At 36.6% G+C, this 26,966-nt stretch overlaps 1 protein-coding gene across 2 annotated transcripts in view; it reads left to right on the forward strand.

Moving 5' to 3' along the window:
• The window catches only part of PKP2 (plakophilin 2), a 94,626-nt gene that overhangs the window by 63,387 nt on the left and 4,273 nt on the right, over nucleotides 1-26,966 (forward strand). Inside the window, exons 7-11 of one of the 2 annotated variants that reach the window (XM_007175656.2) lie at nucleotides 14,737-14,854; nucleotides 15,723-15,887; nucleotides 16,802-16,975; nucleotides 22,067-22,220; nucleotides 26,684-26,873. In XM_007175656.2, the coding sequence (XP_007175718.2) occupies nucleotides 14,737-14,854; nucleotides 15,723-15,887; nucleotides 16,802-16,975; nucleotides 22,067-22,220; nucleotides 26,684-26,873 (801 nt within the window). The remainder of the gene's footprint in view (nucleotides 1-14,736; nucleotides 14,855-15,722; nucleotides 15,888-16,801; nucleotides 16,976-22,066; nucleotides 22,221-26,683; nucleotides 26,874-26,966) is intronic. The other variant, XM_007175657.2, reaches the window with a different exon arrangement.

Raw genomic sequence — 26,966 nt, forward strand, 5'->3', positions numbered from 1 at the left:
GCCGTTGGATAGAGCTGGGTCTTGGTGCTGAGATGAGGACCTCCAGGAGACCTCACTCCGATTGATATTCTCTGGGGTCTGAGGTTCTCTGTTGGTCCAGGGGTTTGGACTTGGAGCTCCCACCACATGAGCTCAGCCCAACCTCTGGCCTGGAAACCAAGATCCTGCAAGCTTTGTGGTGCAGTAAAAAAAAAAGAAAGAAAGAAAGAAAGAAAGAAAAAAAGGAGCAGTACAATATCAAGAATAAAAAACAAAATAAAATTAGAAACATAAAAAATATATTAGGAAAAATAAAACTATAATTAACAACCGATCTCTGGGGGTTCCTCCTGTCCCCTTAGATGTCCATGTTCCCCCACCGGTGCCTGGTAAGTGCCCTAGTTTTGTGGAGACGTGAATTCCACGTCCTCCTAGTATGCCATCTTGACTCCACCCACTTGGAACCGCTTTTTAATGTATTTTTGATTCATTAAAACATTTTGATTCATTTAAAAACATTTTGCATCTTATAATTTTTCTGTCGCTCCCATTGCCTTACCATGTGCAACAGAGTTCTTAACGTGGCAGACTCAGGACTCTTTCAATTGAATATGGCAGATACACAATTCAAAGTTCCTTAAATCAAGTGGCTCATTTGGCTGAGATGTTGATGGTCACTTGTGGAAGTGAAAGAAGTGCACCAGGAACCATGGCCTCAAGGACTGGGACAGAAATTCAGCATCTCTAGGACTCAGTCTCCTATTTACAGGCATACCTCGGAGATATGGATTCGGTTCTAAATCACCGCAATAAAGTGAATATTGCAATGAAGGAAGTCACACGATTTTTTCAGTTTCCCAGTGCTTATTTAAGTATGTTTACATTATGCTACAGTCTATTAAGTGTGCAATGGCATTATGTCTTAAAGAAATCAATATACATACCTTAATTTAAAAATACTTTATTACTAAAAAATGCTAACCATCATCTAACAACACAGGGTTGCCACAAACCTTCAATTTGTTAAAAAAAAAAAATGCAATGTCTGTGAAGCTCAATAAAGCAAAGCACGATAAAACGAGGTATGCCTATATATCTCATCTCTGCTTACTCGTCCTCTTTGGAGACTACTGGGCTCATTCTCTAAAAATGCAAACAAGCCTTCTCCACGTAGCTGATCCCTAAATCACAGGCAGCCCTTGCTTAGCCACCCAGCAGAAAAAGTGCACTTCTTCCTTTAAATGTCAATCCCCTGGAAGGTTTAACCCTGACCCTGCTTCTGAGAGGTGTGTATCGTTTGAGCCTCTGTCCCCTAGATTGACCAAACCTGGATCAGATACTTGCTTCATGGCAACAATGGCAACAAGGTCTGTTAAAGTAGCAAGAGGGAGGGGAACACTTGCTGGACAAACAAAACAAAAATAGTAGAAGACACCTTCCTCAATTACAGCATATGCAACCTTTCTCAGTCTATCCACAACTTTCTTTACAATCTTACTTCCCATTTTCCCGCAAACATACTCCAAAGTACAAGCAAGCTACAAAGTACTTGCTTTCCTTAGATATTGTAGGTAATTTCATATAGTCAAGGCTTTATTCAATTTTGCTGCCTGGTAAACATTTTCTATTATCTGCCTACTGATTACTTACTCTCCTAATCATATAATAGCAAAGATAAAGTTCATCTTTTCTGTAAAACATTCTCCTGCCTCAGGCAAAAGCCATTACTTGTTTTTAAGAATTCAAACAGGACTTTTTACATGTAAGTCACCTCTGTACAGACTTTGTATTACATTACTATTTTTTTTTTTTTTTAATTTTTATTTATTTATGGCTGTGTTGGGTCTTCGTTTCTGTGCGAGGGCTTTCTCTAGTTGCGGCAAGCGGGGGCCACTCTTCATTGCAGTGCGCAGGCCTCTCACTATTGCGGCCTCTCCCGTTGTGGAGCACAGGCTCCAGATGCGCAGGCTCAGTAATTGTGGCTCACGGGCCCAGCCGCTCCGCGGCATGTGGGATCTTCCCAGACCAGGGCTCGAACCCGCGTCCTCTGCATTGGCAGGCGGATTCTCAACCACTGCGCCACCAGGGAAGCCCCTACATTACTATTTTTATGGGAAGTTGTTTACATACCTTTTTTATTAGATTGTGAACTCTAAGAGCTAAGCCTATGCATTTTTCTAATCTCTAATTCCTAGCACATAACAAGGTTTCTGACATATAGTAAGCAAGTATAAAGTATTTGAGTGAAATGAGTAATGAACGAGTGAGCAAACGAAAATCCATTACGAATTAGGTGGATAATCATGTCTGGCAAGGTATCAAATTTGTGATGGAAAGTAATCAAACAGAAGTTGGAAACATTAGCTAAAGCCAGACGGAGGGGGCCTTATAAATCATGTTAAAAAGTTAATATTTTTCTTCTGTAAGCAAAGTTAGTAGTGTGGGGAGGATAGAAATATAAGTTCTGCATGAAGAAGAAAAATTATAATATCAACATGAAAGGTGTATTGGGAAGGTGGAAATCTAAAAGTAAAGATGTTGGTTACAGATCTTTTCCTGCAGTCTCCTTTTATGAACAAGGAATAACAGACTCGCATGGTTTGGGTGAAGCAGTGCCCTCGTTGGCACACATTTTTCAGGTATGTTATTGCCTGAATCCACTCCCATCATAATGACACCATTTTAAACAGTGTTTGCAAAGTCAATCCAAACCACTGATTTGAACTACTTTCAGAAGCAGAATATTACAAAATATTTGGGAAATTGAGCATCATAGTATTTGCTTACTAAAATATCTATTCTTATTTCATCTGTATATCTAATTTATAATAATAATAGCTAATATTTACGTTGTAAAAGCTGTTCAGAATGCTTTATGAGGATTTCCTCAGTTTATTCTCAGAGCAACCCTTGTAAAGTAGGCCTTCCCATTTTTATAGATAAGGAAACTGGAGCTCAGAGAGGTTAAGAGATTTTCCCAACATCATACAGCTAGTAAGAGACAAAGCTGGAATTCTAATCCAGGAAGGCTGTCTCCAGGGCCAAGCTCTTCATCAGTGTGCTGGATACATTGATATTAGTCACATGTCTACAGACTGCTCTGCTGTGGATTAAGCCTCTGCCCTTCACAGTCTCGCAACCTCGCAGGGTCAGGTAGGCCAGTGTATAGTCATGTTCAGGTCTCATTATGGGCATTGTGTCTGCATTTCAGTGTTGTCTTTTTTTAGGAGTTCTATGCAAGTGGAACTCTGCACTATATTTCCTATTAACAGAGAAGATAGAAAGCATAAGAACTGGGAGGTCTTTCCAAGAGAGGAGGTGGCTTTGTAGACAACTTCAGGTAGATGTTGTCACAATGAGTATAAAAGTCAGTAAGGAGTTGTGAGTTAGAAAGGGACCTGTAGGGAACCTGTAATCAAATAGTCTCAATTTTCACGACAATAGAGCTGTCTTCTGAATAGTTGCTTATTGCTGACTCCAAGTTACTCTAAAAAGATTTTAGGACAGGTGTTGACTAGCTCTAATAAGAGTGAATCTTAACTGCATAAAAATAAATGTTAGCAAATATTGTAACTGCTACAAGTTCATTGGAGGTATGGCCTCCCCCACTGGGTGTAGAGCCAACAGTGAACTGGCCACATGAGTAGTATTTTGGGCATTGTGGTTGACTTAGGTTAGTGTAGCTAAATTCCTTCAGTCTACTTTGAAGTAGAACTTCTGCATAGACCAGTGACTTTGTCCCTTTACTAACTTGACAGTGAGATCAGTTCTGAGAGGGACTTCCCTGGTCTTTATATAGCAGTGGTGCAGAGTGAATCTGCTCAGCAGGTAAAATCTTTGCTTCATTAATGAACTTGTGACAGTGACTCCAGTTCTGCCCACCTGGAGCTGCTACAGTGCGATCGCATTCAGACAGGAGAACATGCACAGCTTATCCTTCGAAAACTGTCAGATACACCATATCTGTCAGGTATCAGGTCATTTTTCTACAGAATTAGCATCTGCCTGCCACAGCATTTACCGTGGGCCTTGGTGCTTTCTGTAGGTAATTCCTTTGGAATTACATACTTTTCATGACTAAAGTTACTCACTGACAGGTGATACAAATTTTGCAATAGGGAAAACAATGTTCATTGCAAGTTTCAATTTTTTCTTAAACACTATGCTAGCATAATGAATAATAAAATCCAAGTTAGGAGAGGAAAAATAAATTGATACATTCCGATTTGTGCTAGAGCCGTCAAGAGCAGTTGTCAGGATCTTCTCATACCTCCACATTCAGTGATATCATGTTGGTAGCTTGAAATAAGCCATGGTGGGAGTATTTACATTATAGAAATTGGCAAATGCTACAAATCAGAGCTCTCCCCACTCCACCACCCCAGAAAGCTGGTTGTTAAACTGGCATACCGCTGGCACTGAATTTCCATTAGTTGATTAACATCAAGATGTGGATAATTAGGGTAAAGGCATATTTCTCCTTACATATCTCTTTTCAAAGAAGAATTATTTCCTTTGTTTTCTTGGAAGGTATTATGAAGCATCAGCATTACCCACCCTGCCTTTTTTTTTGAGTGGAGAAAACCTACTAAAATGCCCCATTCTTTTTTTCAAAATTATTTTTATTTACTTAGGACAAGAAGTATAACAGTTAAAATATTTAATAATTTATTTTGATTAGTAGGATACTCTTCCAAACATTTCAAACTGCAAAAGACTTATGTGACAAGCATAGAATTGTAAATTACCAAAGAGCATTAGCTGCCTTCCTTGATTGTACACCCCTCCTACACATACTTATTGCGAGCCCCTGTTTGTCAATTTAGTATGGGTAACTCATTGGGAATTGGTGTGACATGGCTGTCAGTTCTCTATGTTCCACCTCACTGATTGCCACACTTTTGGGACACCTTTGGATGTGACATAAATAAAACCAATGGTCATTATCAGGGTGTATGTTCAAAATTCCTACTAAAGATTTATCATTATTTCTCCATTCTTCCATTTGGTTCTCACGATTTCTTTCCTTCTCTTTCCTTCTCTTTCTTCTTTCCTTCTTTCCTTTCTTACCTCAGTCTTCTTTGTTCTCTTAAAAGGGAAGAGGTGAAAACAATTTAGAGGTCAGAAATTAACATGCCTCCAGGGGTCAGACAGGCACTTAAGTGGACAGTTGTGAGACTATGGGCTGCTATCAGACTGGAGGATGGAAAAAAATGCCTACCCCAGGAGCAGTGACATTCAAAGTTCTGGAAAACACTTCAGGCCAAACACAGACTCATCTGAGAAAGCCTCTGTTAGCAGTCTCATTCTTAAGTTGAAGAAATTAAGTACTAGTGACCCTTCCACAATAATAGAAGCAGTTATCAGAAATTTGAGAAAAGCAACTAATCCAGCCTTCTTGGGATTTTACCACTTGGTCTGTCTTTCCTCTTTTGCTCTTATCCAATCCTTCCCAGTACTTGAGTGCCTGCTGTATCCAAAGCACTGTTTAAATTTCTGAAATTTCAAAGGGGAATGGGACCTATCTCTGCCCTGGAGGAACTCCAGTTTTAGTGGGGGAAAGGCACCAGAAGAAATTATCACAGTCCATTTGATAAGAAGTGGAGAAGAGGTTTGAAAAGACTGTTATGCAGGCATTGAGTTGCTTAACTGATGTTGCCTAGGGATTGGGAAAAAATGTTGACTCGAGAGTCACGTTTAAGGAGCTGGTAAAGGAAGAGTAGCTGTTTGAATGTCCCTCTCAATCTTTAGCTCATCATGCTATCGCTAGTTCATCTCTATCCTTTTTCAATATAGTCATTAAAAATATGAATTCATAAAACTCTGAAAAGTTGTTTTCCTAAACTCCTATTATTTGTTAACCATTTGTTTATGAGAAAGCCTTATAAACTTGCTGCCTTAATCTTATCGCCACAATCTGATTAACAACTGTTTCTCAGACTCACAGACTTAGAGAACCAATTTATGGTTATGGGAGAAAGGGTGGAGGGAAGGGATAGACTGGGAGTTTGGGATTGACACTGCTATATTTAAGGTAGATAACCAACAAGGACCTACTATATAGCACAGGGAATTCTCCTCGATATTCTGTAATAACCTAAATGGAAAAAGAATTTGAAAAAGACTAGATACATGTATATGTATAACTGAATCACTTTGCTGTACACCTAAAACTAACACAACGTTGTTAATCAACTATGCTCCAGTATAAATTAAAAGTTAAAAAACACACAACTGTTTCTGCATTGTAAAGGCCACCCCAGAATTTGCCATTTTGTTTAGGATAACAGGACAAAATGACAAAACATTACTATAAAACATTATGAAATATACTCCTTTTTCTTAATTATATTTTATGCCAGTTGAAGAGGAAAAGCAATTGGTAGTACATTTCTCCTGCAAGTGACTTAAACTTCACTCTTTCCTATATGTGTCATAGTGTAGTAAATGTATTTTAATGAATGTGTAATATAGTTATTTGTACTAAAATTTATGATGTCTTAAAAGAAACTTCCATTGTCACTTATGATAAATCTAGCTAAGGTGGGGAGGGGTCAGAGGAAGCAAACTGTACATTTAGAAAGAAAAGCTATAATTATCAGCCTTAATCCTGTTGAGCCTCTGGGTTAAGGGCAAGTTTTTTGGTAATATCAATACCAACTACTTTCTGGAAAAATAATATCTCCATGTAAATTTTTAATATATTCAATTATATCTATCTACTCCTGCACAAGAAAACATGTCATTGTGTTCCTGAATTTCATTTTTTATGTATATCTGTATATCAAACTTCAGAACTTTGCTGAATCTGAATTTCCTTAATTATGCTTTTCATTCTATTTACCTTTGCTCAGTTATCCCTTATTCTAAATATTCCTAACAGAAAAGGATTTATCTGGTCTATGTCTGTGCATAATCCTATTTAGTTATTTAAATAATTAAGAATTAGATAATTAAATGAGAGTCTAATTTCCCTTATTATCAAATAAGTATTTTCCTTTTTTGTAAGACTATAGATTTAAAAGCAGGCCAGAACTTATTTTTTAAAACCATAATCTAAATGTGTGGTTATTTACTTCTAGAAAATAGTTTAACATAAACTAGAAGAATGTTAGCTGAGACAGTGTAAACAACACAGAAACTTGATAGAAGTATCCAGATAGTTCAGTCTGGAGAATGACTTTTCCAGAAATAAAAAGTTGAATTATCAACTTCAGCCTCAGTTATTTGGTTAATTATTTAAACTCTTCACATTTGATGTATAAACATAACCAATATGAAGTCCATAAATAATGGAATTGGCAGTATTTCTAGTCATATTACTCTGTTGGTCATAATCACATTTTATACGTTGAATATTTTAGATGTACAAACAAACGTGGCTTAATGAGTTAAATTATTGTGTAAGTTTCTCTTTAAGTAATTTTAAAAGGTATAAGTGATTTTTAAAAATAACTTTTTTTTTTAATTTTTTAATTTATTATTTATTTATTATTTTTATTTTTGGCTGTGTTGGGTCTTCGTTTCTGTGCAAGGGCTTTCTCCAGTTGCGGCGAGTGGGGGCCACTCTTCATCGCGGTGCGTGGGCCTCTCACTGTCGCGGCCTCTCCTGTTGCGCAGCAGAGGCCCCAGACGCCCAGGCTCAGTAGCTGTGGCTCACGGGCCCAGCCGCTCCGCAGCACGTGGGATCCTCCCAGACCAGGGCTCGAACCCGTGTCCCCTGCATTGGCAGGCAGATTCTCAACCACTGCGCCACCAGGGAAGCCCCAAAAATAACTGTTTTATAAAGTAAGCCTCAGGGGTTTTAGGTCATTATTTTTAAATCTCTCAACGATAATTAAGTTGTTAAAGCAGACAAATCAAACAAATGAAGCAAATATGGCCATGATTACCTGGTCACCCCTCTCTGGTCTCCCTGAATCCAATGTTTTAAAGAATATTTGTCTCATTAGAAATGTTAAGCAGCCCCCTTGCAAAGGTCCCCACTCTTCAGAGTAAATTTTCCACTATCTTATTCGTGTCCTTAGCAGGTGGGCCCAGATTAAATGTTGTACTTCACAGAAATTATATGACATTTCAGTTTGCCAAAGAAATTCTTCATTCTTACCAACCAGTTCATAAATATCATTTGTCTACTTTGGGTCCAGCCCCCCTGGGATAATTGTTAAAAGAAAACACATGAATAGGGATAATATGGAGGAAGAAGAATCAGTGAAAGAAACAGAAGAATAATTTTTATTATATCAAGAGGACTGTATTTGCTTGTTTTTCTGCATCAGTTAGTTTATGAGATGAGTCTTGAACAGAAAATGAAATTCCCAAGAATGTCTTTGTCAGAGATTTTTTTTTTTTAGACTGTATCAGTATGGGTTTATTGAATTGTTTCTTCATGATTAGATTCAAGTCAAACTTTTTAGTAAGAAAAGTCGGGGGTGATGCTGTGTACTTCTGTTGGGTGGCATGGTATCCTTTTGGCCTGTTATCCATGATATCAAGCTTGATCACTTGGTCAAGGGTGATCTGGCAGTTCTCTCCACAAAGGTCCTGTCTCCCTCTGCAACAGATAATATCTGCAGCGCTAGGCTGAAACCAAGTGTGTATTTTTGTCAGAGATTTTTTTTAAAGCATCCTCATGTTTAAAAATTCTGTGTGTATCTTAAATTGAAGGTAGTGTCTTATTAACTGTATCTTATGACACTCGAAGTCATTTTCCAAAAAAATTAATACTGTCATAGAACTACTATTAAATTTTTTAAAATTCTTCATCAAAAAAAGTGAGTTGATATATTTGGATAAAGCCACTGATGACTTTGTTGCTATCCTGTGGTTAAAGTTTATGCCGTCACGGACCTTGAGGGTATTACACTAAGTGAAATAAGTCAGATGGAGAAAGACAAATACTGTATGATTTCACTCCTATAAAAAAAACAGTGAAAAAATCAAAATAAGTAAACAAACCAAACCTAACAAAAATAAACACATAGATACAAAGAACAGAGTAGTGCTTACAAGAGGGGAAGGGGGCAGGGGAAGGTTAAATGGATAAAGGGGATCAACTGTATGGTGAAGGATGAAAACAGTTCTTGGTGGTGAGCACGCTGTAGTGTATACAGAAGTAGAAATATCAAGCTGTACACACGAAACTTGTATAATATTATAAACCAATGTTACCGCAATAAAAAATAAATTTTAAAAAACATATGCCTATCTTGGAGGTACAGGCTGTCTGAGCACCATATTATTCTACTCTAGATCTTAAGCATCTTCATCTGTCCTAGTCTGGCATCCCAAACTTCTCCTTTAGGTGTTAAGAATGTCTACTCAAGTTCCAGTAGCTCCTGGGCATATTTTTAAAATTAGTTTGCTGTTATAATTCATTTAAAATGGAATTTGACATTCTACCTTGAACAGCCTGCTAAGTCAAGGGGAAATGACTCTTGCTGACCAACCAGATGATTTCTGGCTGAACTGACTCTTCAGAATACTTTTGGAAGACCTGAAAATGTAGGAAAGCAGAACTAAAGGATTTTTAAGGATAGATTTTCTCTTCCTACACCTTCTAGTTTCTTGATGTGTAATAGATGCTAACACATCTTTATTAAGTTGATGTTCCTTGTCCTGGAAGGAACAAGAAGTGTAGGTTGTACAGCTTTGTTCTATTCCCAATGTTGCTTCCTTTTGCAGAATGAACAGCTGACTTTGGCTGATGTTTGCGGATACCTGCAGGATCTGATGTTGACTCAGAATAACAGACAAACCCTTCTTTTGACATAGAGTTTTTGTTCCTCTGCCAGTTCAGATGAGGCTCCCCTTTTGTTCTGTGCAACCACAAACTGCCTCTGCTGCTTTCTCTAGGTTAATCACAGACAAGGCCCAACTGTTTGATATGTATCAGCTGAGAGTTAAACAAAAGCCCAGACCTAAATCTCAAATAACCAGAGGAAGAAGGATGCCTCCTTATCAGCCAATGTCTTATCAAGTACCTATTGGGTCTTTGAATGGACTTGGACCAAGCACTTAATTGACTGGTACCACTTGGGATATAATTTATAACACATGGTATTAGGAAGCCTATAATTATTGATGAAAATGAAGATACAGCCACAATTTTTTAAAAACCACTGTGGTGATCACTATCTCAGTATGCTGGTTAGACCTTTAAGACAGGTCACATTAATACACATGTAAATTGTATGTTAGTAGGCAACCACCTATTATCAGTAGAAATAGCCCCATTTTTAAAAAAAAATCTCTGTATCTTAGAATTACTTGTTGGTGAAATGTCTTGAAAAGATTCACTCCTGCCTTATTATTGCCTGCCATTCTCATGCCCTGGTAACTAACTATAGCCCTTTTTTTTTTTTTTTTTTTTTTAACTATAGCCTTTTACTTTAAACATTTCATATTAGCTCATCATCTCGCCAGGCCAGTTGTCCATACCCCAAGTTTGGACATTCTGTGTTGTAACAAACTTCCTTCCAGTGCTGGCAGACTAGCTGTATTTGACAACATGCCTGCACGTAGCCCCACACAGATAACTTTTTATGGAAGAGCCATTAAAAATCCCATTAGAAGCAGGCAATTCTGATTTTAAACAACAGTCATAGGTCAGGGTTCTGAATGAGATTCTAGCACACCCTAATTTAAGGAATTTTGTAAAAACATAATATTTGCAAAGTATAATAATGTCTAGCACACACACTAAATTTCAGTTATTCTTATCATTTGACACTGTTCACTCTTTGGTTTGCCATACAAATTTAAGATTTAGTCACACTGTCATTAATCTTAACAAAGACAATTCTTTATTTTAATTCTAGCAAGGTCCAGGGTGTTTGGTTTTCTTTTCTCCTTTTCATTGTGACACTCAGGAATGTGTGAGATAAATGGTCCTGGAGAGAGTCAGGAATCACTGATTTGCTTTCAGATAAATCACCTGAAGCCTCCTAAATATGTGAAGTTTTGTTCAGAGACATACAGAGGTTCAGATTCTATTTTTTCTCACCCTTTATAAGTCATATTAGCAGAAAAATTCTTCTTAATATCAAACACAAGCCACAGTTCGTGCTGGTATCCTCCCTCTCAGGCCCAGTGAAGGTGAAGAGCTCTGAAACAGTCCTGCTTTTATATTTAGAGTAGTTCACATCCTTCTCTACCCACCTCCTCCTGAGGCCCCAACCCCTAGCCCCAAGGACCTGGTATTTAAATTTCAATATACAACAGTGTGCAGTTCTAATTTCCTAAAAGGTACTCACATATTTACTCAGACTTCTGCTAGATTATACCAGGGGAAATAAACTCATCATTTAATCAAATTCAAACCATGGACACTGAATTAAACATTTCCAATATGTTCATTGGTAACTCTGATAATCAAGTTTTATTGAGTAGCTACTGTGGTTTTTATGCTCTTTCTTTTTTACTTTTCAACAAGATCATTGTTTTGATATATTTCATGTATAGTTTTGAGATAGTTTTCCAGATTAAACCTCTATTGGGCTGCATATAGGAAACAGTGATAGATAAATATTTCTCGGGACTCAGGAGATACAGTGTAAAAGGATCCATTCTGCCTAAGATTAGCCATGTTAATTCTCTGATTCCAAAAACTTATGTATTAGCTGTTAAAAAATACTTTAAGATGAATATATCATTTTCTAATAATTTCTGATTATTTTCAGAGTGGTACAATAACAAATTCCTTTCTGACTAGTGACCTCTATTCATGGATGTATTGCTATAAAATAATCCACCCTTATCATTCGTATTTCTGGGTAGTTGAGTAAGGTAGGAACTATTTTTGATATGCAAGAGCAAATACTGATGCAGTGGGGTTCCACGCACTTTCTGTCAGCAAAGGTATCAACTGTCAGGAACCACTGATAAGTCCCATTTCAAGCCAGTAGAGTCTGGATAATACCAAACTACAAGACAACAGTTAGTGTGTGTGAACTGGCAGTACTGCCAAATTGAATTACCATTCTCACCCAAAATAAACAGACTTGAAGTAAAACAAAGCTGAGTCGTCTATCTGCAAGGTATGTAGTGGGCTTAGCTAGGGAGAGAGACCTTTTGATTTGTCAAAGCAATTTTAAAACTACTGCCATTTCTCCAAGCCAGATGTTGAAAAGGTCAAAGGGAGCTTTAAAATATGATAACGTTGTCTTGGAGTTGGAGGACATATGGTACTTGCTAAACAAATGGCATACTGAATGAATGTTAGGTAAGGTTTGCTCTACTCTGGAGCCGCCCTTAGCACAGAATAAAGAACAGCTCTCCTATCCTGACTTCACCAGTAATTTAATCTCACCAGGAAAAGTAACTTAAACTCTTTGGTCCTCAGTTTCTCCATGTGTAAAATAAGGAGACCGTAAAAGATGCTTTTTCAGTTTTGTCAAGCTTCTTAAGATCCCATGACCTTAAAGGGCTCAGAGAGTAGATAGAGGATCTTGGTTCAAATAATCATTTCTTGAAAAAAAACTATAGGAAAAATGGTTTTATTTACAGTTTATGAGCCCGTTCATTATCTTCCTTTTTAATGAACTAAGTGTTAAAGTCTTTCAGGTACAGTGAAAAATAAGGACGTGAATAATTACATTAGAAACCTCAAATGAGAACCAAAGTCACAGAAGGGATTTTGTTAAAATCAAAAACTCATTGTATCAATTCATTAACCACTAAATTATTAGTATATCCTTAGTTTTAGGTGTATTTGTCTTATCTCCTCAACTATTAGGTTGGATTATAAAATTGCATTTTCATGGGTTAAAAACAGTCGAGTATTATAGATGTGATCTCCCTGGGATCAGGGTGCAATGCTGGATACTCCTCCCTTGTTCCCTGCAGTTCTTGATATAATGCTGGGCACATTTGTTCTTTGACAAAATGTATTGAAAACAGTATTTGGGAACAGAAAGCCTTTTTTAAATCACTTAGTGCAATATATTATTTTAAAGAAGAAGAAAATACTACCCAAAAATTTCTCAGAATTGTAGTTCTTTTGATGTTCAGAATCACGCTGAGACATTATACACAAAAAAAGTATGCTTTGTGAGCCACAGAACTTCAGTTGAAAATTTTCACTTTTTAGCATGCTAACTATATATCTAGGTTAAATATCCTGTTTAATGGCCATTTATAAATTCAAACACTACCACTGGTCAGTTTTGTAAAATAGAATAAAAGGATGTTATCTGCAGTGTAAGTACAGCACACTGTCGAATTCTTTTCCTTAAGGTACATAGTAAATGTACAGATAGTCATAGGCAACTGTTTTGTAATGTATTACATTTCTAATCTGTTATTCCTAACCTATTATAAATGTTTGCAGAGACAGAAGAATTGAATTTTTCTAATGATCTGTAAAATGATGCTAACTTCAACAAGTAAGCATTCTAAATAAAATTTTTAAAAAGGAGCAAACTGAAAAATAAAAAAGAATATGCTTTGAATGTTCTACCTACCAGTGAAAGGAACTGGTCTGATAAAATTTATAGGAATAATTCTTAGCAAGTGAAGTTAGCAAAAGGGAATAAGGGTGGTTCTCAAAATTCTAAAAACCTGAAGGCATTGTTCCTTTGCCATTCTTGTTGATGGAGCTGTTAACATTTTGGGGAAAAAATTTTTTTAAAATAGTTAATGCCGACAAGAAGAACTTAATGCAAAAGAACATAGTAACAGTAATACCAGAATATAAACATGATCTGAATCTGAAACATAGTCCCTAAATGTATTACTTTGCTGTGTTTGATAAACTTCAATCTCTATAAGGAAGCAACTTGCACTTGTAGATTTAGTCACTGTTTATAGAAAGGTGTCATGGCTTAGCCAAATTAGAAATAGAGGGCTTCCCTGGTGGCGCAATGGTTAGGAATCTGCCTGCCAATGCAGGGGACACGGGTTCAATCCCTGGTCCAGGAAGATCCCACATGCTGCGGAGCAGCTAGGCCCGTGGAGCAGCTAGGCCCACGCACCACAACTACTGAAGCCCGTGCTCCACTACAAGAGAAGCCACCTCAGTGAGAAGCCCGCACACCACAGCGAAGACCCAATGCAGCCAAAAATAAAATAAATAAATTTATTTAAAAAAAAAAAGAAATAGACTAATTGCAAAGATGTTTATAGGTCATGCTTTTAACTTAGGTCTTACACAGTGTAAAACTGCATTTTTCGTGACATCTCTCTGCCATTTTAATTATAGAATTACCATATTTTAGATCATTTGGTTTAATATTTGTCAATAACAGTTTATGCTGAAACCTATAAAACCTCCAAATAATATAGTCTAACACCCTGTATTTGCAAATGAGGAAACTGAAGCCCAGAGAATTTAAGTAGCTTTAAGTTACTTAGAATTAAGGCACAGCACAGTTGGGACTTGGACATGTATATTGCTATGGCTAATGTGCCACTTGTTCTCCTTTTAACTGCAAAATGTTTTCCTCATATATTTATACCCTCTCCAAAATGGTGTAAAGACTAAGTAAATAATGCTCTGACCTTGGTACTTGGAATGAAGTAGACAGAAGACTTTTATTGACATAATAATGTGTTATGAATATATTTACAAGTTGTGTCCAGATTTGATGACCATAGGCAGTTGATGATTTATTGACCCCAGGACAAGTCTGTCATACTTTGACAAATTTGCCAGTTTTCCAAACCCTTGTAAGAAACTTTGAAACAAAAACCTATTAGATACACAGCCTGTCTTATGATTGATCATTTGTTTGTTTGTTTGTTTGTTTTTCCTGATAGAAACATGAGTTCAGCTGGCCCTGAAGGGAGGAAAGTGATGAGAAGGTGTGATGGACTGATTGACTCACTGGTCCATTATGTCAGAGGAACCATTGCAGATTACCAGCCAGATGACAAGGTGATACAAGAATTAGATGTCTCTCATATTGAATTACTTATTTTGTCTTACTAAGACTCTTCAGAGTATTCTTGAAGTAGCTGGTTGGGTTTGGCCTTATTTATTAACTCATTTGCTGAGCTTAAGATTTCCCATACATGCTCATAAATATTAATATCTATCTAGCCCCTTTTTTTTTCTACTTTCCAGACCCAAATTTCTAACTGTTTAACAACTCTGGATATTTGAAAGGAGCCCAAATGCTACATATTCAGCAATGAAATTCATCTCTTCTCTCATCTCCGAACTTACTCCTCTGTATAAGCCTTCTTAATAATTATTACCGTCTACCAAATGAAAATAGAAACCTGAGTAATGTTGGACTTCCTCTCTTCCCTCACATCCCACATCCACTGGACAACAAATCTTGTGCATTTTACTTCTGAAATTCTCTTTAGTTTAACCAGTCCTCTTTAATGCTACTACTGCTGTCATAGTTTGTGCATCTTTTATACTGATTATTGTAGTCGACTGGTCTCTACAAGCAATATCTCCTCCTATTTTCCAAGTCCACGTGGCTACTAAACAATGTACCTAAAATCTAAAATCATTCTGAACACTCTTTAAAAGTAAACTAGAACTGCTCCCCAATGTTTTAAAAAATTCAGCCTCTACTTCTTACTTAGCATTGTGCTCATGACCATTTATGATTTAGCCCTAGGCTTTCTAGCTGTACTCATTTCACTCCCCCAGCCACCCTGCAGTCCAAGCGCACCCTGTTGCGTCCAGTTAACCTTGTAAGATCTAAAGCCTCAGAGGTCCTGTGGTATAACACTTGCAAAGGGATATCTATATGTATATGATCAATATTCATGTCCTATTTTCTCAGGCCACAGAGAACTGTGTGTGCATTCTTCATAACCTCTCCTACCAGCTGGAGGCAGAGCTCCCAGAGAAATATTCCCAGAGTATCTATATTCAAAGCCGGAATATCCAAGCTGACAACAACAAAAGTATTGGGTGTTTTGGCAGTAGAAGCAGGAAAGTAAAAGAGGTATGTTGGGAGGCCTTTGAAAGAATAAGTGTGTGTGTGTGTTTCTGAGTACTTAGTATATGTCAGGCTCTATTTTAAGTTTTTTAAATCCTTATATCTACCCTATGAGGTATGTATTATTAATACCCTCATTTACTGATGAGGAAACAGAGGTACAGAAAGGTTAATTCAGAATAATTCAGCAAATTAGTGGAGGAGATGGAATTCAATCCCAGGCAATCTGGCCCCAGATTTACACTATTAGCCATCAAACCATACTGCTCTATGCCCTGCAGGTTAGGAAGTAAGCTTAATGCCACATGGCCAGTGGCATAGCATTGTTTTAACATTAAAAGCAGCCCTGACATTCAGCTTTAAACATTCTAAAAACAAACTTGGACATCCTAAAAGCAAACCCTGTACATAGGAAGGACTGCTCCAGACTGACATTTCATGAAATAGAAAGAATGTGATCTCTCCTACTCCTCAGAGTATCACGGTGTATGTGAACTTGGAGAACAACTGGTAAATTTAGAATCCTGATGCTATCCTGGACAACTTCACAAGACTCTGAGGGAAGAGGCCTGTTTTTCTTATCTTCAGAGTGGATGTGACTAATTTAGCTTTTAGCTTAACAGCAGCCTGAAAACTATTCTAGAACAGTCAATGCTTAATTCTCTGCATTCTCTCTCGCTGTGAAATGTAAAGTTGTGAGTATGGGGTATTGTGAGGGAGAAATAGTCATCATGGGCTAAAAGTTAAATGATTGTAAATCATACATATTTGCTTTTTCATTTTTATTTTAAGGGCTTCTTGTTATGCTAATTATTAGTCTCCCTAGACAAGACAGTACTTTCTGGTCTCTTGGTTTGGGTGTGGAATTGTAGAAATCACTTGAAGGCATTAATTTTGGATTTCATCGTGTGTGTGGTTAGCAATACCAGGACATGCCAATGCCAGAGGAAAAGAGCAACCCCAAGGGCGTGGAGTGGCTGTGGCACTCCATCGTGATACGGATGTATTTGTCCTTGATCGCCAAGAGTGTCCGAAACTACACTCAAGAAGCATCTTTGGGAGCTCTCCAGAATCTCACGGCAGGAAGTGGACCAGTGAGTATCATGCTTACTTTTTTAAATAATGGAATTGTAGACACACCTACATTAAGCTCAGAAATGACAGTGAAGTAAGAACATAAGTTTTCTCGCTTCAATCAAGACAGTTCTCAGGAATTGCCAGAGAGAGTTCGGCTTTGCAGGAATTTCAGCCTCAGCTTCTGCAAACCCAGGTCAGACTGCGAGTGAAAGACTCATTGGTATTTATGAGTATCAGTCAGAACTCTTTCTGTTACAAGTCTCAGAATCCTACCTGAACTGGCTTAGGCAAAAGAGAGGAATTTCTTGACTCATATAACTGAAAAGTCCAGGGTGGGTTTTCCTTCTGTCATGGTGGGACATAGGTGCCCAGCAATTATATTTGTGATTCTCTATCTCTGGACTCTGTTTTCCTCTGTTGGTTTCATTCTCAAAGGGCTAGCCTCATATTACAGCAAGGATAGCCACCAGTGATTTCAGGCTTACCTCTTATCCAGCTCAATGTCTCCACAGGAAAAGAAACTACTACTATTTTCCCAATAGCTCTGTTAAGAACTTGGGGAATGAGTCTCACTTTCCCATTTCCAAACCAGTACCTGTGGCCAGGAGCCTGTGATGTTCTAACTGGCCAAGTCTGGGTTATGTGCTCACATGTGAATTTCAGGGGCAGGGGTTTCAGTGAGCGAGGGTCACTACCACTTGTACCACATGGAGTGGCTCCCTAAGGGAAAGTCAGAGTGTTGTTACCAAAAGGAAGAATGAATGCTAGAAGGCAGAGACAACACATGTCCACTGCAGTTGGAAAGGCTATCTGTGCTTTTGTGTCCCAGAAAGTCAACTATAAAATAGTTACTTCTCTTTCCAGATGTACTTTATACCAGCAAAATTAAAATATTAAAAAGAGTAAAAACTTACAAGGTCCTGTGATAAACCATAATGGAAAAAAATATGAAAAAGAATGTATATATATGTATAACTGAATCACTTTGCTGTACAGAAATTAATACAACATTTTAAATCAACTATACTCCAATAAAATTAATTTTTTTAAATTACGTTAAAAAAAGAGTAAAAATTTGTTCCTTTCCCCATGTATTTTACAGCTTGCAACATAGTAAAGGATTCTATAAATATTTAATTATTTGAACTAAGCTTGTTTTCTTTGCCTTGATCATAAAATGATTAAACTCTCCCCAAGTAGTTCACTCTATGGCCAGTCTAATTATCCATCATCATAGAGGAAAGCACTCTTGTTGATAACAAAAATATTATTTATTCCTTACTTGAGAAACCATGTTCATTCTTTAATGAACCATGTTCATTCTTTGCTCAGTTTTGAATAAAATTGTGAAATACTAAAACCAGTATTTCTCTAATTTTAGCACCATGGTTAAGAATACAACCCAATTTTAATCTCTTTGAAATTCTTCAGAATGTACTTGTGCACAAAGAGAAGGAAATGGGGAGTGACCAGGGAACCCTGACAGACAGAAAGACATAATTTACTGTCTTATCTTCCCATTTCCCCATGCTTAGTTTCCCAAAACCATTTCTTTCATTTTCCCAAACTACAGAAGCCCTCTTACTAACTGACTACCAGCCAACTTAATAGAAAAGGTCAGAAATTAAATTGCTGTGTCTGTATGTATTTAAGCTCACTATGCTCTGAGGATGGTTCAATATGAGCTAACCCTTTAAGCTTGGATTTTAGACTCTTCCACTCCAAAATCTTTCATGGAATCCAAACTATCCAGAGGTGCTTCCATGTTTCTGTCAATACAGGAATATTTGCCACCCAACATACAAGAATATGCCATTCTGAATATGTAGTTTATTCAGACTACATAATTCCTGTATTCATTTATCAAACAAACAGTATTTGAGCACCTTCTACATAAAAGGCACTAGCCTAGTGCTAAGTATATAGTGGTGAATAAGACAAAATCCCTGTGTTTGGTAATAATCTAGCTGGGAAAAAGAAATAAACAAACAGAAATCTAAGAGTTCCAAATCCAAAAGGAATCCAAGCAATGGATTTTAAATCATACCTAACCTTAGACCAGTCCAGTCCCCTGAAAGGAGACCTACACTAAACTGGTATTAATCCATACTCAAGGCTATTAGAGTTAAACTTGACTAGAGATTTATAGGAGAAATCATTAGCAGCATGGGACAATGATATGAGGACCCTTTGTTCTTTTAAGTTACAAGATGCTTTTTATTAAAATTTTGACTTACATGTATATTTTTTCTAATTATTACTTTCCCTAATTTTGCTATGTTTAGATGGTGTGATAAAAAAATGCTTGGCTTTGTAATTTCTAAAAGGAATCACTGAATAGAAAAACATGAAAAGCAGACCATTAAACATAGTTCCAGAAAATACCCAGTCCATTCACCTGTGTTCATAACTGAGACAGCACTGAGCATTGATGGCCATGTGCCTTAGATGGCAAAGAACCTGAACTGGACTGAATAGCTTCTAAAAGATAAATTCTATAATTTTAGTATAAAATTATGGCAGTAATTTCTTGCTGGTAAGAATACCTTAATGTAAACTTTATTAGTTCAGGTATAATGGTCATTATTTATTAAATGATACAAAAAAACCCAAAATAATAAATAAGGAAAGGGGATGGGTTGATAAAATTTACCCATTTAGCAAATTCTCTAAGGATAGTGTAAAGTATAAAGTATAAAGTACAGTATAAATAACTCCTGGGGGTGTAATGTACAGCATGGTGACTATAGTTAACAATATTGTATTGTATATTTGAAAGTTGCTAAAAGAGTGAATCTTTAAAAGGTCTCATCACAAGAAGGAAAAAAAATTTGTGACTATGTGTGATGATGGATGTTATCTAAACTTGTGATAATTATTTTACAGTATATCAACTCATTATGTTGTATACACATGTAAAATTAAACATTCATTGTACAAGTTAAAAATCATTGAAATAAACAGTTTTCAAGTTTCTAAAACACTTTAAAGGCACTTAATTTGATGTCCAATGAAAAAAAAAAATGTGTTCTCTGTCTCACACCTTACACACAAATCAGTTCCAACAGCAATGAGATTTAAATGTGGAAGGTAAAACAATAAAGCTTCTAAATGATAACATAGAATATCTTCGTGACCTGGAATAGGGAAAGATTTCTTAACAGTAGACATAAAAAGCACATAAAGTCAATATTTTATAAATTGACTACATTAAAATTAATAACTTAAGCTATCAAAAGACAGTAAAAAGGCAAAGCACAGAGGAGGAAAAGATTTTTGTAACATATATAAGTAACAAAGGTTGGTATCTAGGAAATAAAAAAAACTCATCAATTTAACAATAAAAAGACAACCCAATAGAAAAATGGACAAGAGATTTGAACAGGCACTTCACAAAACATGATATATAAATGGCCATTAAACATTTGAAAAGGTGCTCAACCTCATTAGTAATGAGGGCAATATGAACTAGAAGTGCTGTTTGTAAATAATTGACTAACAGTCATTCTCACAAATTCCCTAAAGCTGGAATATGAAATCTCTCTTTGGTAAATCTGATTGTTTATTTTCCTTAATGAGCAAATTCTAAAGATCATTCCACATCAGCCTCTCCCATTTCCCTCAATGAATCAGAATTCTGTGATCATTTTTATATACTAGGCCTTGAGATGACAAAGAAAACGCTATGAGAGAGATAGAGCTGGACGGCATTGACTCAGAAGAGCAGAGCTTTTGCATATGAGGAAAGATGTAATTACTCAGATGGGCCATTGGGAAGAGAGAGGGATGCTAAGTCTACCTCCATGTCCAAGGAGTTGTACAGAATGGCTGCAGGTGAAGGATTCTTCCCAGAGGAAAGAAAAGAGTCTAATGGAATGTTCTGCAAATTAGTGAAAGACAAAGTGTAACTTTGGAACAAACATTGCAAAATAGTGGTTATTAAACTTCTTTGAGTCATCGACACTTTGAGTATCAAATAAAAGTTACGGACTCTTTCCCTGAAAAAGATTACTATAAACACAAAAATAATTTTAAGGACCTCCTATTCCCTCCCTGAAACCTATCCTGGATCCTATATTAAGAACCCCTTTTTTAGACAGTACAGTGCAGAATGTAAAGACGGCACTGTGCAGGAGGTAGGGGAAGCAAGCAGAGTTTAGATAGATAAACAGAGAAGATAGACACCCTGAAGAATGGTCAAGAATACACGGATTTTTGGCATGATAGCCTCATGTTAGGTTCAAATAAAAATATATAAAGTTGCAGACACAAGCTAGGGTCTTAGTATTGTTGGAGGTTTGCTGATGCTAGGAAGGGCCTAGTTGGTACTCAGACCCTGTGAAAGTAGGTGACCAGCCTAATTCCAAATAAGATTTGCCTCTGGTGGACCTAGACCTGAACCAGCAACTTGCGCATGCAGCCTCTGATACAGAGAATAGAGTTACAGGTAATCTGACAAGCCATACATTCCTTTCTTTAAAAGCCCAATATCTCTTTCAGAATAAACTAGCTTTTTAGAAATGAATACGTTTATTAAAATATGTAAAATGCCAAAATTTGAACAAGACAAACAGAAAAGATGAATAAGCCAACAACCAGTAAATACATTGAAATAGTAATCAGACATCTCCCTTTAAAATTTTTCTCAGCTCAGTTGTCTTTATAGCTAAGTTCTACCAGACCCACAAAGTTGAAATTATTCTTATATTACACAAATAGTTCAAGAAAATAGAAAAAGGGAAAAAAACTTACCCACTAAATTTTATGACATTAGTGTAACTTTGATTCTAAAACGCCCTTTTCTTTTCACAATGATGAACTGAAAATGTGAATAAAAAGAATATGATAAAAAAGGAAAGGGAAAGACAGACCCATTTTATTTATAACCAGATGCAGAAAACATAATAGCTAACCAAATCCAGTGTTTTATTTAAAACTACTGAATAAACTGTCTTTATCCAGTAATTAAATTGAAAACCTAATAAGAATTAAAAGAATCTCTAGCTTTTAAAACATCTCACTCAATCTCTAGTAATCTACAGAAATTAAGAAATTTTAACCATGAAGTAAAATACAATAGTATTTATAGAACATGTCTCACAAAACAGATGCCAACATCAGTAGCTCAAACAGTTGTCCAGAAAGAAAATGGCCTTCAGCACACACGAAAGATGCTGCATGTTGGTGATCCAAGTGTGAAAAAGACTGCCGTCTCTCTGCTGAGGAATTTGTCTCGGAATTTTTCTCTACAGAATGAAATTGGTAAGTCAGTGTAAGTCTCTAGATGTAAAGTGTATATATTGAAAATACAAATGCAATGAAACATTGTCCTTATCACATTCTTTTTACAATGATGAGCTGAAAGTGTGAATAAAGAGCAAAATGTGATAAATAGAACTGGTTTTTGTGTACCCAAACATCAAGTGTAGGCTTTCGCACTGGTCTCAAATAGGATTTTTCTTAATATCCAGCTTTGTTTGTTTGTTTTTTAAGTTTTTTCTTTTACACTTACATGGGACTAGGTAACCCACCAAAGGGCTCCCATCTTTTTTTTTTTTTGTAATTAATTAATTAATTTTTTTATATTTATTTTTGGCTGTGTAGGGTCTTCGTTTCTGTGTGAGGGCTTTCTCTAGTTGCGGCAAGTGGGGGCCACTCTTCATCGCGGTGCACTGGCCTCTCACTATCGTGGCCTCTCTTGTTGCGGAGCACAGGCTCCAGACGCACAGGCTCAGTAGTTGTGGCTCACGGGCCTAGTTGCTCTGCGGAATGTGGGATCTTCCCAGACCAGGGCTCGAACCCATGTCCCCTGCATTGGCAGGCAGATTCTCAACCACTGCGCCTCCAGGGAAGCCCTCCAGCTTTGTTTTTATTCTAATTACTACCAAAGAGAAATTTTAGACCATACTAATAATTAATGAGATAGGTAATATATTTGATATTTCTCAGCCCTCAGCTATGACATCCAGTGAAGTCTTTTTAACCCATGTCTTTCAGAATGTTCTCTGTGTGGCCTGCTTAAGCACCACTCTTCTGAAACATTAAACAAACACACACACACAGTGGTTGTTCACCTCAGAAGCTTGGCCATTGTTGTACTAGAAAAAAGTGGTTGGACAGATAATCACAAAAAGAAGGAATCATGAATATAACAGATTTGGCATAGGTTTTAGAATAAATACGATGAAACACATTTGCTCCTTTTTTTGTAAGTCCATATTATGGACAAAGAGTCAATAATAAAGTGTAACTATGTTACACTTTCAAATAACATTTTTCATTCATTTTCTTTATACCTGAAAATGTAAATGTTTGTGAATTAAGTCATAAACTATAAAATTAGATAATAGGAAGATAATGCTAAAATTAATCATGCTTTCTAATGCTCCATAAATTAGTCATTTCTGACAATTTAAAACTCAGTTTTCCAAAAATTCCACTAATTTTTTTTGTTTGTTTTTTTAATGGATTAGATTATTTTGAAATCTACACACACACACTCACACAGTGCCAGAAGTCTGTGGTTATGTTCTAACAATGTCATTTTCAAAGACAGCCAATAGCACAACATTGAACAGGAGGTTTCATACAATGCTTTTGTGCCCATTATGAACGTAGAGAGCCTGGAAATTTTTCAGTGAATCTGAAAGAAACCTTGCCAAAGGCACTGTCTCAAAATTATGAAAGTGTTCTTCTCATTGTCTTTCATGGACTTTAGTGCTGCACTTCAATCATGTGTATTATCCTTTGACTTTTTTCTTCTCAAATGAAATGTTAAGTCCATCTTTAGACCATAGCTGATGAGAAGAACTGCGCTCTGGGGGACTTACCTGGTTGTCCAGTGGCTAAGGCTCCATGCTCCCAGTGCAGGGGACCCGGGTTCGGTTCCTGGTCAGGGAACTGGATCCCACATGCTGCAACTAACTAAGACCCAGCGCAACCAAATAAATAAATAAATATTAAAAAAAAAAAAAAAAATAGAACTGCGCTCTGCACACTGTGCCTGTGCCTTCAGGGCAGAAATGCTGTTGTCTCAAGTTCCACAGTCCTCCAGCTGTTGGAACAATACAGCTGTAGCCCCACAATTTATATAAGGTGATTTCACTGATCAACCTCCCCTCGTTTTAAGGACAATCGTGAGGAGAGGCTTCAGCAAGATAAATGCAATTTTTGAATTCCAAATTGGCTTTATGTCAAATATGTAATTTGAGTAGAAGTACTTGTGTTGATTCAGGGTATTAATAGCCAGGAATAAATGAAAATCAGTTTGAAATACAAGCTTTGTGTTTTTCATGAGAGATTTCTAGGCCAAGTAAAACTTTCCATGGGCTGACCTGGAATGAAGTCATCACATTTCACTTAGATTTACAGAAATAAACTTGAAACATATTTTCTTAAAAACTTGAAGATAGGCAACTTAGCATGGTGACAGAATAACAGGTCTCATGCAGAAGACATTGGTCTGCATCCTATAATGTTACTTTGCCACATGTCACCTTGGATAGTCATTGAGCTGCCCTAAATCGAATGAAATTAGTAATCACTACAGAACAGTGTTTTTCCAGGGATCAGATAACATAATGTATGTGCAAGCACCAGCATTAACTAAAATCTCCTTCAATAATATGACATTGAGCTGTAACCCTCCAATATCATGATAGGGCCTTTGATTTTCTATTTCACTATTAAAGATCTAACTTTGTCTCAAAGTGAATGTATTTACTCAGGCCCACAGGGTGTGTGTGTGTGTGTGTGTGTGAGTAGAGAGACGGAATGACCCCTCCTTTACTGTACTGTAGTGTTTAACTTTGTCAATGTAAACAGTTATACTGCTTTTCTAAGAAAAACAAACATGATATAAAATGTTAAAGACTCTAACTTCTCTTAATTCTCACTCCTCCTCAGACATAACCCAAAGTTTCAGCCTTAAAATTGATCTGTAGAATTGGACGTTCTTGTTGGTCATACTGAGGGAGGAGAGGTGGAACTCTCTCAGCAGGGATCAGTCTCAGTGTGGGCAGCCTGGTCTCAGCCAGCCATTGATGCATCCTGCAGAGAGATCAGTTGTACATTTTCTGTTGTGATTGTCTCACACTTGTTTTCATGCTGTCGACCTAAATTCAGCAAAAGGAAAATTCAGGTTCTCAAGGCCTTTCATTCTGTGGTTTAACTTACTAAAGGAGGAAGCTTTCTGGTAGTTACTCACATCCGTGGAGAGCTTACTGTGTGCAGGGAACTGTGATACAGTTAACACATGGTAACTCATTTAATCCCTCAAAACAGTCCTGTGAAGTAAATACTATTATTATTCCATTTTACAAATTGGGAAAATGCAGCATAAAGAGGTTAAGTAACTTACCCAGACCACACAGCCATGAAGTGGCAGAGACAAGACTAAAACTAAAAAAGTGTAGCTTCAGAGACTGAGCTCTGAGCTCCTAACACTATGCCAAGATGCTTAGACAACAGTGAAAAAGGAAGTGTTCAGGCCTTTGAGCAGAAGGTATGTCTTTCCTGTCAATCAGGTCCAGGTGTTATCAAAGGAAGACATATGGTTCCGTTCCTTTTATTGAGTACCTCTCTATTTTAGGCATCGTGATCGATGCTGGAAATCCAGAAATGAATACAATCATTGTCCTCAAGCAACTCATGGCTCCATTTGGAGTTCAGACAGGCACATAACTAATTACAGTCCGGTATCAGAGAGAGAAGTGCAGTTCAAGGTGTCACATAAACTCAGATGAAGAAAATAAAATTAGGCAGAAGTATTTGTACAAAGCAATAGAAGCATGCTCTCTATCTTTCAAGGAGAGTCCAAAGTAGTTACAGGAAAAAAAAACATACATGGAAAGAATTTTTGCAAAATACCAAGTATAAATTCATATTGCCTGAAATATATACCGTAGGACAAGGTATAATGACATCATCAAATATTAATACCTTTCTTGTTACTACAGAAAAAGCTAAACAAAAACCCTATAACCAAGATTTTATATATAGTGAAAAAATAAATTTTAAATAGTTTCTTTATCTTTTTTTAATAATGGTTATTTACGTATTAAAGAAACTTTGGGCAGCACAGATAATTTTTTTTTAATATTTTTAAGTCACCATTAATACTATTGTAGAAAAACAAGGGCTGTTACTGTTTTAGTGTATTTCTTCTCAGGTTTCTTGTATATGTGTTTGTCCTTTAAGTATACCGGTTATTTTCACATAGAATGTTAACAAATATTTTTTTGTTATTATACATGCTTCATAGATATGTTTTGGGATGCATAATATTCTTTGCAGATGTGCTTTAGTTAATCATATTCATATTATTGGGATGTTTAGGCTGTGTAAAATTTTTCATGATATATATAATACTATAATAAAGATCTCTGCTTTTTCCATTTTTAAAGTGATGTCTTCAGGATGAATTCTCAAAAGTGGAAATACTGAATCAAAAAATGTGAAAATTAAAAAAAAAAAAAATGTGAAAATTTAAAAATTTTTTTGACATTTCTGTCAAATTACTTTCTGGAAAGGTCTCCAGTGCACTGAGCACAAAGTATCATCTTTCTAAAAATCTTTTTTTTTTTTTTTGTGGTAATTTGAGTATTAAAGTGGTTACATCCTTCCATATGGTTGTTAACCAAATGTTTCTTCTTAAATGTTACTGGGATCTTGAGGTTAAGAAACAATCTTTTTAATCAAGTGTTCTTTTTTTCTTTCATTTGTAGCCAGAGAAACTCTACCTGATTTGGTTTCCATAATTCCTAACACAGTCCCAAGTACTGATCTTCTCATTGAAACTACAGCCTCTGCCTGTTACACATTGAACAATATAATCCAAAATAGTTACCAGAATGCACGGGATCTTCTAAACACTGGGGGCCTGCAGAAAATTATGACCATAAGCGCAGGTGACACGTAAGTCCTTTAGCATCTGCCTGTCAGTGTCTCCCCTTTCCCCACCACCACTCCCATATGTAAATAATGCAGTTGTGAATGTCCAGGAATTGA

This window comes from Balaenoptera acutorostrata, chromosome 11, assembly GCF_949987535.1.
Source record: "Balaenoptera acutorostrata chromosome 11, mBalAcu1.1, whole genome shotgun sequence".
NCBI lineage: Eukaryota > Metazoa > Chordata > Mammalia > Artiodactyla > Balaenopteridae > Balaenoptera > Balaenoptera acutorostrata.